At 32.4% G+C, this 13,786-nt stretch overlaps 1 protein-coding gene across 2 annotated transcripts; it reads left to right on the top strand.

Annotated features, from left to right (window-relative positions):
• Positions 1-4,680: 4,680 nt before the first annotated feature.
• On the top strand, positions 4,681-13,456 carry LOC132730675 (nmrA-like family domain-containing protein 1). Of its 2 annotated transcripts, none has more exons than XM_060716655.1 (4): positions 4,681-4,824; positions 10,056-10,585; positions 12,061-12,254; positions 12,834-13,456. In XM_060716655.1, the coding sequence occupies exons 2-4, from the start codon at positions 10,063-10,065 to the stop codon at positions 13,041-13,043; spliced, it is 927 nt and encodes a 308-aa protein (XP_060572638.1). In that variant the 5' UTR covers positions 4,681-4,824; positions 10,056-10,062; the 3' UTR covers positions 13,044-13,456. The 2 variants fall into 2 exon arrangements, with proteins under 2 accessions (XP_060572638.1, XP_060572637.1); XM_060716654.1 differs by lacking the exon at positions 4,681-4,824 and adding an exon at positions 8,929-9,071.
• The last annotated feature ends 330 nt before the right edge of the window (positions 13,457-13,786 follow it).

Raw genomic sequence — 13,786 nt, 5'->3', positions numbered from 1 at the left:
TTATTAATAAATTAGATACAGTATATACCATGGTTAGTATAAATATCTATTTTTGAAAATGCACGTAACAAGAGAGTTTTTGAACACTTTACCACCATGTAGTCTTTCATGGTAATCTTTATTGAAGGAAGTTATAATATCAGTTCTACTTCCGATTCTTGTGGTTTGTTTACATATTTTTCTAGGTCACGATATGAGTTAACCTTCGCTATTCTAAAAATAGATTCTGCTTCACCTGTGCTGATAGTGCTTAAACACTGTAGTGCTTAAGTGACATTTAAATTAAAATAAAAACGATGTGCTCTGGCCCTTGTAAATAAAAAAAATCTAAAAAATACAATATTAATTGCTGATTATTTTAACCAAAAATATTTTTAATGAGACAAATCCAAGTGAAATAGAAATACAAATGACTTATATTTTATTGTCTATATGCACACTATGATATAACACGAAGCAATTCTAAATAACATTCTCACATGTATAACGTATTATGCTTGAAGTTTATTTGCATGGTTTTATTTTAGAAATATTTCGTTGACAGTTTTTTTCTATTTACATATCATTTCTTGGAATAAATCGATAAGGACACTGATTTACAAGTTTGACCAGAGTTTTTAGGCATAAATTTCATTCTGTATTTAAATGCTTGAAAGTAGAAAATCTGAATTATATCAGATTGGGACACAAAATATATTGCTCTACAAATCTCGAACTTGTATGGAACAAATTTTCTCTGTTATATATTTTGTGTTTTGTTTTTTTTGTTTTGTTTTTTTTTTCTAAAAAAAAGCCTAAATGTCTCTCCGGTTGCATGTCCGTCGCATTCAGTGCTGCAGCACTTTGATATAGTTATATAGTCATTGAATTATTGCCAGCAGTTTTATTTCAGAGCTAACAACACGCCTGAGATCACAGATGTAGCATTAATGGTGATAAACATTTATGGTGATAAACATAAGCTAAAATCTTGATTAACGATAAGTAATTCATTTAAACAAAAGATAAAAATTAAACCAGTTAATTAGCATAACTTAATCCAATATATTTATTTCAGACAAGATTATTGAAATCATGCCTGATACTGTACATATGACAATGTTGAAAAATACATACACGTTTTTAAGAAAAAAAAATCTAATTACGGTATTTGTATATCATAAAGGGTTTATAAAGTTTTTTCTCGAAAAAAAAAGGTTTCACTTTTAAAGGGATAGGTAGGGTAAGCCCAAGACTGGACGAGCATTGGGCCCATTTGTTTGAGCACCAGTGGTTATGCGTAAATAGGGACCAGAAGTCCACTGTTTATAACTGAACGGGAACATGCTGACGATAACAGTTGCAACTCTTTTTGTAAAAATGAATATTTTTTTGTCAAAAACGATTTGAAATCTATTCTCTATTAAAATAATCAATCGTAAAAAATACTAACATTGGCTCTCACGTGGAGATCAATCTATCGTACTGAAGGACATTTCATTTCCACGTTTTTCGCAGAGAGAGTCATTCGTTTTGGCAGTTGCTAATTTCATTTCTATAGCATCTTTAGAGACAAGTGAATGCACTAAAAGACTTCGTTACGTGGTACAAATTAATAAGCATGTATCAACAATGTTACACCATGTATATATATATTAATATACGTACCTGGTTATTTTTATCATGAAAAATGGCTCAAATCTGACCAAGAATACCATAAAATACATTGCACTTTTTAGAATTCCATTTTAAGTATTTTATTTGTCTGTTTAGGTTCAAAAATTGATTTATTTAAGACATTCCGATTTTATGTATTCATAAGGAGTTCCTTTAAAACATGTGTGCGTGTGATCCACCGTTTTAGAAACTGAGAGTACAGATCCGGACATATCACCATTTACGAACAGCCGCGCGAACAATAACAAACTATCAAATTGTGTTTAATGGAAATACCATACTATAAGCTATAATAGTAAGAAATGTGAGGGTTTCGTAAGAAAAATGTGTATATACGGTGGTACAAAGGTGACACGCGTGTGTTTATATTTATCTCGTGCGCATGAGATACTATGTCGTGACCACGAGTTATTAAATCATGGCTAGATATAGCTAAGTCGTGGTCACGAGGTACTATGTCGTGGCCACGAGTTACTAAGTCGTGGCCACGAGATAGCTTAGTCGTGGCCATGAGATAGCTAACTCGTGGCCACGAGATACTATTTCGTGGCCACGAGTTACTAAGTAAATATTCTGTTTGTTGGATTTCGTACAAGTATGCTATACATAACAAATAAAATCTTCGATCTAACTGTAGAACTGGTTATCCTTGCACTATTAGCTATAAATTGTATGTGATTGATAAAGTGTGTTATGTTATGTTTTTATGTTATGAAAAACAACAGTTACATTGTATATCAATGTCTTTTGTAACTTCGATACGTCTTACTCAAAATTGTGCTTTAAAAGTTATATATGAACTGAAAAATAATTTCAGTTGACCCATTTGCTCAATGTGATGTTTCCCTCATCACTGAGGACACGTAGAATACATGTGTCATTTTGATACAGTTTTTCGTACAGTTTAACTAAGCCGGACGGCGGGATGAACCCATATGGGCACTTGCTGGTACGGTGCCTGTGCATTATTCTGAGGGCATCTTTTCATGTTTGAAATGACAGGAGATGACTGTCTGTTAAGTGATGTTCCATTGTATAAGACCCTTGTTAATATACCCTACCGACATGTCAACCAATCATCCCTGGTCTTTCAGATCATATGACTATGACCTGCCGAGCGCCTTTTCCACGTGCAGCATGCCTCGGGAGGGATTTGGAGAAGATCTTTTAATAAATCCATTTTCGCCGCTGGGGGTTCAAATCCCGACAGAAACTCCTTATTATTTCATGTAAGAAAGCTATCCACCTAGCTAAAGGTGCCTTCTCGTGCCAGAAATATTGCACGGAGAGCGGCAACTGTGGTCTTCCTCCACAACTTTTAGGTAGAAAGTCGCTATCTTACACGTAAAATTGCAATATCAGTTGCTAGATACAGCTATAAAGAAAGTACTATTGATGTGTTATACTGCATCTTTTCCTTTTTGAAACAGTACTTACAGCAGTACGCCTCCAGATTCATGATTTTTTTTTAAATCTATTAAAAAAACTACCAAAAATAGATCAGAATATGGAAAAATAGTTCTTCTTGAGTAAGTCACGCAATAAAAATAACGTGATAAACACTACATAATCAGTAATAAGTTGCATACAACATGGTATTATAAATACTTTTACTTTTCTTAAAATCTTCGTACATTTTTCTCAATGTTGATTTTCTTGAAATATTTGAGCTCATCTGGAGGCGTGCAGCTTTAACGCACTTTCTGAAGTTTAATGCTGTAATATTTATTATAGGGATCAGGTATGTTTTAGTGACCCCATGTTGGTGACGTTAAATGAAAACAAATTCTATAAATAAGATCAGAAGTGACTTAGACATTGTTTGTACATAATGTGTTTGTTTTATTAAAAGTTGGCCAACTACAATATCAATCATATCAGAATTTAAAGAAAAAAAAGTTAGGTCCACACCCTCTAAGAAACGTTGTCATGATAGTACCGGGGTACTTTTATCAAAATAATATATTAATTTTATTAATTTAATTATATAGCACGTGCCTAGGTATCATATATATTGTATACACGTGCGTTTATATTCATGGAGTTGTTAATAGAAACGTTTTCTTTATGTCATTAAACATTTGACCCGCGTCACGACAAAACCCACGTAATGCGTTTGCGACCAGCATGAATCCAGACCAGCCTGCGCATCCGCGCAGTCTGATCAAGATCCATGCTGTTCGCTTACAACCCCGATTACAAGTAGAGAAACTGATAGCGAACAGCATGGATCCTGATCAGACTGGGCGGATGCGCAGGCTGGTCTGGATCCATGATGGTCGCAAACGCACTTTGTTGGTTTTGTCATGACGCGGCTCATTTATTTTTATCTTTACAAGTTTGGTATTTTATATAACTACTTTATAGTTACGAAAGAGACAAAAATATGATTTGAGACTTTTTGCACTTTTGTTTAAAAGAATTGTTACCACAGTTTGTTACATTGGTGGCTTTTATTTATTATTGGCAGGTTATATAGCCCTATATAAACGGTTATATTGTGAAGTATCGTTTATGTAGATTCATATTACTTTTCAGGAATCGTTATAACAACTCGGGTTATATTCCCCATAAAAAACGTTTAAATATGGTTATATAATCTGTCAAAAACCTTAACTAATAATATAAACGTCACGATATCCAATGATAAACGACGTTACCAACGTGCAGTATTATAAAATTGATTTTAGTGTTTTAAACAAATTTATGAGATATACATGATGAGATCGATTATTTGTGAAACTATACAAAAACATCAACAACAAAAAACATGTCTGCCTTTTATCTTTTAACAAAAATCGGACTTTTTTTATCGAATTATTAATTAAAAGCTGTGTTTATTTGATCACTGCTATGTATGATATATAAATGTACAATAAAGTCTAATATAAAAGTCTGACGATTTATCAGTCAAATATTATAAAGCCTTTTTAAAAGCTTAAAGCGATTATTGTGTAAATATATTGACGCGCTATTAACTATTTACTATTTGTCCAAACACGTCCGTCCACGCGAATGAACGGTAGTGATTACATATATAAACAACCTGCTTACATTATACCTGACGATTAAAGTATTTTTAAAATCGTTACTCTATCGATTACATCGCGCATGCGTTGACGCACGTTGCTATCTGTAATTTTTTCATAATAGGAACTAAAATACAAGGTATGTAGTTGTTCGTGTTTTTTATATCATAATATCATATATTTATACATTGATTAGCCGACGTAATTTAGATCTTCCAAGATAAATTATCTAGCGTAAATTTTTTAGTTAGTCGTGACTTAGGGAAACATTAACATTTAACTGTCTTAAACTTATAGCTTAATTATGTCCTTAAACCCGGCTTAAAATCACTAAACAATTTTAACGATACCAATACTCTAACATTATAAATACGTATAACATGTGAGAGTAAATAAACAATAAGACACGGGTGATCCGTTTTGTTTTTGTTTTTGCAAAGGACTGTATTTTTTTCGTGTGCAAGGTTAAGTTGCAGTGTTACATGTATATTGAAATGATTGATTATGTAAAATGAGAGAACGACTAATTCCGGGTAGTCATTGTTTGTTTGTTTGTTTGTTGTTTTTCTTAATTTATTATTTTGTTGGGATATGCGATCGACTTATAGTGAATGTTTAACCAATAGATTAGCCTTTCTTTTTATGTTGACCTGTCCATTGATTTAATTTATTGTTGTCGAGAACTCCAATGAAGTATTTGCTGTAATATTGACTCTCCCGCGATAATTTAAGTTAATAATTTATATATCAATGTATATTGATTTATTCTGAAGCCTAATCTGTTATGTAATTGTATTATTACCTCATGTAGTTAAGTTTGCATGATCTAAAGGGAAAATTGAAATGAATAGTTTTAGTGTATGCAATATGTAAATGAAATGTCTGTCAATGGTCAACATTGTAAGGCCTGTAGACTAATTAACGCTAAGGCTGTTGGTTACAACTGATCCCACCCATGTGATCAGTGCAGACCAAGAACAGCTGGCATATGTGTCTGTTCATGGTCTGCACTGTTTGCTATTCTTTCATTAGTACATATTTTGCAATTATCCATTTCAAATGAATAGTTTTGTCCATATTTAACATATTTAGGGTGGTAAGGAATACGGATTAATTAAATGTATTTTGTAATCAATAAATTGATTTTAAACAAAAATAATGTGTTAGCACCAAAGATAAGTTCATGAGAGGTCGTTAATTTTATGACGGGTATTCGAAGATGTTTTGAAATTTATTTAAACTTATCTTAAAGCAGCATGCTCCAGATGAACCAAAATATTTCAATAAAACCAAACTTGAAAAAAATGTAGAAGATTTTAAGAAAAGTTTAAAGACTCAATATTCAAGAAACAACTTACATATAGTATGCAATAAATGTCAGATTTTGCAACATTTTTCACCATATTTCTATTGCGTGACTAACGCAGTAAAGGCTCTTTTTGCAGATTTTGTCCTCTTCTTGGTAATTTACGTTGATTGTTAGTGCCGTTTGTCATGTATTATTACTTTCTTTGTTCTCTTCACAATTTTTTACTTTTAACTGCATTTCAAATTTTTCATTAAAATTAGTATGCTGCTTTAATGAAATCGGGTTGTTAAACGTAAAACCTAAAGACGCGAGACTGTAAAAGGGTATCGATATAAAGCTAATGGAATTTCTATGTATGTTTATATTATATATTCAAGTCAAGATATTTAAATCTATTGATTGTATACACACGTTATCGCCCGATGATACGGATAAATTAACTACGTGCATTTCAATGAAATTTGCTTAATGAATGAGATTTCAAATCTTTTTTCAATATTGTAGTATTTTAAGTTAACAAAAATAGTTCCTATAAATTCTGCAATCTTTTAGTTTTCTGACCATATTTTTTCATGAAGAATTGGCAAATGTTGTATGCTTGACTCTTCACGATCGAGTTTATAATGAATTTTATACCTGAATGAGGACATTTCATACTTTCATGCACGTGTGTCTTTAGTTTATGTGCCATTCTTCATGTACATTTGCAATCATACATGTATGGTCGTATGTATACATGACGTCATGTACATTATGTAATCATGTACGCATGCCTCCGTGTACATTATGTTACCATGCACGAATATTATTTTATCATGTACACGTGTCTTCACATTATCATCTACACACAACTTGTGCATATGTTATCATGTACGCAAAGTTCCTTGTACATTACGTTATCATATACGATGACTTCATGTGCACCTTACAGTACGCATGCTTACATTTACATATGATATATAATGTACGCGTGTCTTCATGTAAATTATGTTATCATGTATGTATCCTAACATGTACATGCATTATCATGAACGCATACCTCCTTGTATCTGTGCATACCTGTTTATACATACATTATCATCTATGCATACCTGTTTATACATACATTATCATCTATGCATACCTGTTTATACATACATTATCATCTATGCATACCTGCTTTTACATACATTATCATCTATGCATACCTGCTTGTACATACATTATCATCTATGCATACCTGTTTATACATACATTATCATCTATGCATACCTGCTTGTACATATGTTATCATGAACGCATGCCTCCTTGTGTGTATGCTATCATGTGCATATGGCTTCATTTATGTATTTTTTTACCCCAATTTTACCTGATGAAATAGCCGTTCAATTTATTTCAACATTTGTTTATATTAAAACATAGTAAGAAAATTTCAGCGTTCGCCGATGTTGCGTTGCCATGGTTATTTAAGTGCACATAATTCGTAAAGGAAGTAAATGATTAAGATAAAAGTAAAACTTACTTTTAGAAATAAAGATACTCTTTCGATTCATATCAACTTTTTTATGAACAAAGTAAAAAATGACAGCAAAAGTCCACGAACTTTTTTGCCTTTATAATATACGAGTTTCTTCGTTTAATTGTAACGATTCTAAAATAAAGCAACTTTGTCTCATATCACCATACTTAAATTGCAGCTAAATCGTTGTTATTGTAGACGACATTTATGTGACAAAAAAAACCGTAAAAAGACTTTACCTACACACTATTAATTGTGTATAAATTAATTTTAAAACTGTAATCATTTAGATGTGCGCATGCATGTGGGAATTTGTTTTGCATAAAAAATCAGCTGTTAAGCATTATGCCGATCAAATGCTTTTGAAAGTAGCTTATACATACGCGTGATTTTGTTATTAAGTAAGATCAAAATGATAAAACACTAATTAGAAATTAGAGAGAAGTTATTAGAAATTGTAAATGTGCAGACATTTTTTCCTTAAGCTTACCCTTGATAAATTTGACGATAGGACTTAAATGCTATTCATGTCGTTGTTTACCGGAACAATCGCTATATTTGACAACCCGTACAAAACTTAAACCATGCATAATAATATAACAACGTAACGGTAGCTAAGTTGATAACGTTTGGACTGTAAATCGGGCCCGCCGATATAAATCTTCTATGGTATTCGCACTTCCTCTGCATGGTCAGAGTTCCGGATACTATTACGAAGACGATGTGAATATTTCATTCTTGAATTTTCGGGTTCATCTTTACGAATTCATAATTTCAAATTCATGCATTCACGATTTCAAAATACAGAATTCACGATTTCAACTTCATGAATTAAAGATTTCCAAAACATGATGATGAATTCAGCTTCACGAATGTTCTTATTTTCAAAACATGAATGAATGAAGTTGAATTCACGAACAGAAGTGTCACAACCGGTCTTTGGTAATTAGTTCTGGTAAACTGCTTAACATCCTGCGCAGGAACAATGACTGAACTGTGCTGTGGTAAATTCAAAGCAAACAAACAAATAAACAAACAAACAAAAAAAATCAGGGAAGGATTTAACAATGGAAATTGTAGTTACAGGTTCTGTAAACCTATTGATGTTATTAAATATTTTATGCAGAATTAATTTTATTCTAAATTAATGCTATCCTTCCCCATTTTTGGTATTCAAAGACGGTTTCGTTGTTGTTATTTTTGTTGTTGTTGTTGTTGTTGTGGTTGGTATGTTATGAAATTGATTTTCCTTATCATTTTTGTTTTGTCATTTTATATTTTTCGGTTGCATATGTCGGTTACCTTGGCCTATATTTTAGGTCAATCATTCATATTTTTATATTTTGATAAAGTTATGCACACGATCATTCATTTCTATCATAACAACCTGGGGATCTTCATACTTCACGATTCATATCTTTACTACACATCTACGACATTGTCTTTATATCCAACTTTTAGAGGTGTTTTAAGTTTGTTTTAAGTTTTTGGATAGAGTTAAAAAATTTAAGGATAAGTCATTTCTTGTTATGGAGCCGAAAATGCATTTTGATATGGTTGTGGAACAACTTCAAGAACAGTAGGATTATTTATTCTATTCTAGGATTATTTAAATAGTATTTTGTTATGTTAGCGTAGTGGTTACTGCAAAAGTACCTATCGTGGTCGAGGTCGACAATTTTGTGTGTTTTCAATTATTTTATTTTTTATTTTATTTTTTTTTTATCTTTTTGTGTGTTTTTATTTTTCGTGCTTAAAATAATGTTCTTCTACATTATGTATTTTTCCTTTTTTACCAAATACTTTTGATAATGGCTGCTGACACGTTTAAATGCATTTAAATTTTACTCTTTACTTTAACCATAGTTAACTTTTACTTTATTTTTGTAACGATGGTTTGAGGACGTTAAATAAGTTAAATAAGGGAACGTATATATTTCAAGTGTCCCTCGTACATAATGACATTATACAAGTGGTATTCTGTATATTCTTTTGAACAGCAATTGGCGCGTTTATGTTTATAGTTATTACCTTCGAAAATATATGCACGCTGTTACGTAAGCTGAAATAAATAATCGGACAATCAAAATACAAATACAAAGTTATGAATTTGTCTAAGTAATTAGTTAATAGAACTGGAATTTGCCAGTAATGCCGTTCTTGGTCTATTTAGTAATGCCTATCTCATCTATCTTGTTCCATTCAGTAATGCATATCTTGGTCCATTCCGTATTTGCCTACCTTTATCCATTCAGTAATGCCTACCGTGGACCATTCAGTGATGCCTTTCTTGTTCCATTTAGTAATGCATATATTGGTCCATTCAGTAATGATCCATTTAGTAATGCATACCTTGGTCCATTCAGTAATTTCTATCTTGGGTCATTCCGAAACGCCTATCTTGGATCATTCCGTAATGCCTACCTTGGTCCATTCAGTAATGCCTATTTTGGGTCATTCAATAATGCCTACAGTTTTATCTTAGCACATTCAGTAATAGTAACAACAATGACATAAAAATATTTATATTTAATGATATTTATAATATTTTTTTATCATTCAGATCCGATATGGTTAAAACAATCACTGTTTTTGGAGCGACGGGTCACCAGGGTGGCGCTGTAGCCCGGGCCCTAGCAGCCGACACTGCCAATTTCACAGTTCGCGGTATCACCCGTGACGTTCAACAGGAAGTTAAAGTTGACGAACTGAAAGCAGCTGGTGTAACTGTTATACAGTGTGATTTAGACGATGTAAACAGTATTCGCATGGCTTTAAACAATGCCGACGGATGTTTTATTGTGACATATACAGACTTTTCTGAAGATGACTGTATAAAGAAAGAAATACAAAGAGGAAAAAATATTGCAGACGCTTGCCGAATGGCGGGCGTTCCTCACGTGTTATATAGTACACAACCACATACGACGAGGGTTAAGGGCATTGAAGCAAGGCATTTAGTAGCCAAGGCAGAAATTGAGGAATTACTGGCTGGTTTGCCATTAACATGCTTCCTTGTTCCGTGTTATTATGAAAATTTGTTCGATCTTCTTAAACCCAGACAAATAGACGATTGTGGAAACTTTGTGTTGGGTAAGTTAAAATTGATATTTTACATTTTCGTTGAGGCACATTATGCCTCATAAAAAAATACATTTTTACTTTTTCAGAAAGGGCAAGCAGTTTAAATGATGATTTTAGAGAAATGTTAGATGCTTGGTACCTGAATAAAGTAGAGATAAAATGTGAAATCATCTATATTAAAAGTAGCAACATTTAAACAAAGAAGTATTTTGACTTCCATACAAAATACGTACTAGTTCACTGAAACTGTGCTTATTGCTAAAAAGAAACAGATGAAAAAGATGGTTCTCGAAATTAGCCAATAATTAACTTTTTGGATACTGTATAAGTACACCAAAATTACATTTTTTGAGAAATGAAAATAAAGCATCTCTGAGTCATAATGGGTCTTAAACAAAAGTTTTCTATTTTCAAGGCGGCTCAACTATAGAAAGTATGATGTCCGCCTTTATTGTAAACATAACGACAGGACTATTGCTTTTAACCTTAACAACCTTAATGTCTGTAAAATTATTTTTCTTCAAATTTTAGCCTACCGATGGCAACAGAGTCTACTTATATGCAACAAATGCAGACCAAGATCAGCCGGTACGTCCGTGCTGTCCAATTATCGTCTGCAACGTTGCTATTTAGTCAGTTCATAATAATGGTCTCGCCAAGTTTGAGAGATGGGTCTATTTAATATACTACCCGCTATGTGCGCGAATATTCCGGTGCGAACCGCGACATATGACACATGACCGCCGTCATTAGAAAAGGCACTGATGCTTTTTTTATCATTTTTTTTTAATTTATAGACATGTATTATATTATCATTATAACACAATATATATACACGGCATAAAAAAGAAATCTTGTATGATTTCAATTAACAAAATGACGTCGGAAAAATTACTTCTACGTTCGAAATAGTTTGACATATTTTTTTACCAATTCTCATATTATTTAAAGCATGTTAGAATGGAAATAGATATTAATTTTTCTTGCGTTGCAGTATAATAATGCACGGTTTATCGTTCAAATGCTTTGTAATTCATCACCTCGGCATATCGGCCTTGAAAGTCGTGATTATATTCCTGCGCATTTGATTTCGAACCGTTCATTATTCTTCAACACTGCAATAAAAATTGATATCTTTTTGCTAAATAAACATCAAAATGATAATATAGGTTTAAGAATAAAAAAAAAATTTCAATGTAGAAAAGTTGTTATAAACCCAATATTTACATTTAACGATAATTGGGAAATCGATCAGTCGTTGGTGATTGATCTATGAATCATCTACCTTGGTCTGAGTTATTCAGTTATTTGCTCATGTTTCAGAAATATGTCATCTTAGAGATTTTCATTCATTTGAAAAATTCGTTGATTATTGTTCCGGGTTTTTGTCATATCACTTTGTCTTTGCATTCTTTTATCCCATAAGAAAACTTTATTTCATTTCTTCAAAATTAATTATCATTAAATTTACATTTTAATTACAGAGATTCCAATGGGTGAAACTCCGCTTGATTTAGTGAGTGTCGAAGATGTTGGACAGGTTGCCAGGACAGTATTTCTAAACAAAAACCCTTTTCTTAACAAAACTTTGAGTTTGTGCGGCGAGAAGTTGACTATACGAGAGATTGCAGCTCAATTAACACATTATCTACGACCTTATGTGTTCAAAGACAAACCTGTACGTAAATATGCATATTATCAAATCTAAAGATCAAATAATTAGTGAGGGCCATACCATTCTATTTTAAAAGCCTTGGTTTTATTATATGTATACTAATACTATAGTTTGTTTTGCGCGTAAGGTTTGAGCGTATAAGTGCTAAGTCTGTGACTAATAATCATTAGAACCAAGGAAGACATATTCCTAACAACAACTTATTTAATGTAAGCAAATATCAATAACTGTCATTGCAGCAAGGCTCGAATCCGGCGCCACCCGTCGGTTATTCATCGGAAAATGTTTTACCACTATGTAGTCATGCCCCGCTGAATAAGTATGGTGCACGAATTCTCGTTAGTACATTTTCATAACAAGTAATAATAAGTACTGATGAGACAAAATACCTGAAAGTATTTCAGAAGCATTATTTGGTGTTGCTTAAACTGCAGAAAATTTGTTTTCACACATGGTCGCCGCAGAGATTCGATCCAAACTTTGGAAAGTTAAAACAAATATGTATAGAAATATGTTTATGTATTAATCGTAGAACTAAGTAATGAAATATAATCTATATAGTGACTGTACATTTTTCTTCAGATTACCGTGAATGACTACAAGAAGCAGGGTAAACCGTGGTCCGTGGACTTCGGTAACATGTTCGAGTATTTTGTCCGGAAGGACCAGAGGTACCAGCTACAGCATACCAAGGAACTTTACCCGTACGTGCAGAGTCTAGCACAGTGGATCGAGAAAAATAGGGACAAACTTTTCTCTACATATTCTGGAAATTCGCAACAGCAAATGTAACAACGGCCATGCTACGCATTATTTCATTTCAATTAGTCAATACAGTTTCAAATGTGTTGTCTCCCTTGTTCCACCATCTTTTTCCCCGCGTAATTAATTAAAGTGTGATTAGACCTGTGTTAAGAAACTTACTATGAATACAAAAGGGATGGTTTTTAAATCACGGAATAAATCGTTTAGATTGTTCTAGTCAAACTGACACCACCAGGACTTATTGAGGATATCCGAAATATTTAAATCTTTAAATTATTTACCGAACTTTATTCTTGTATTTCTTTTCTGACAGACCAGAATGCAGTGTCATTACCATATACTTTCATTTTGCATTATATATTTATACTTTCTTCTGTTGACTTTTTGCACGTCATGAATATGTTTTCGCACAAAAAAACTTGTTGTGTTTATCTTAGACTTTGTTGTTTTAAAGGACGTACCTTATGTATCTTGTCCATACAATTTCTCATAAGAAGTACTCTAGGTGCCTTACTCATAAGTACCCTATGCACCTTCTCATAGGAAGACAAAGCTGTTATATTAGTCTCTGATAGAAAGTACCGCATGTACTTTAATATTCATACATGACTCTCAAAGGACTATACCCTCTAGAAATATTAAGAAAATTTAGTGAGACTTAAATTTTTATTGTATGAAAACAAAATATTTTTTATAATATTACAACATGTAAAGATACTTTAACATAACTATCAATCAATAAAAAATAAGTGGTTCTAAAAGGTTTCAAT

The sequence above is a fragment of the Ruditapes philippinarum genome, unplaced genomic scaffold (assembly GCF_026571515.1).
Source record: "Ruditapes philippinarum isolate M1 unplaced genomic scaffold, ASM2657151v2 ctg5311_1_1_1_1, whole genome shotgun sequence".
Classification (NCBI taxonomy): Eukaryota; Metazoa; Mollusca; class Bivalvia; order Venerida; family Veneridae; genus Ruditapes; species Ruditapes philippinarum.
The sequence above is the reverse complement of the archived record's forward strand: the minus strand, read 5'-3'. Positions and strand labels throughout refer to the sequence as shown.

What these genes read in the sequence shown, in the direction of transcription:
- LOC132730675 (XM_060716654.1), top strand. Translation starts at nt 9,022, where the DNA reads ATGGAGCCGAAAATGCATTTTGATATGGTTGTGGAACAACTTCAAGAA. An exon ending in GTGGAACAACTTCAAGAACA is followed by an intron (nt 9,072 to 10,055) that starts GTAGGATTATTT and finishes TTTATCATTCAG; the next exon opens with ATCCGATATGGTTAAAACAA. An exon ending in ATGTGTTCAAAGACAAACCT is followed by an intron (nt 12,255 to 12,833) that starts GTACGTAAATAT and finishes ATTTTTCTTCAG; the next exon opens with ATTACCGTGAATGACTACAA.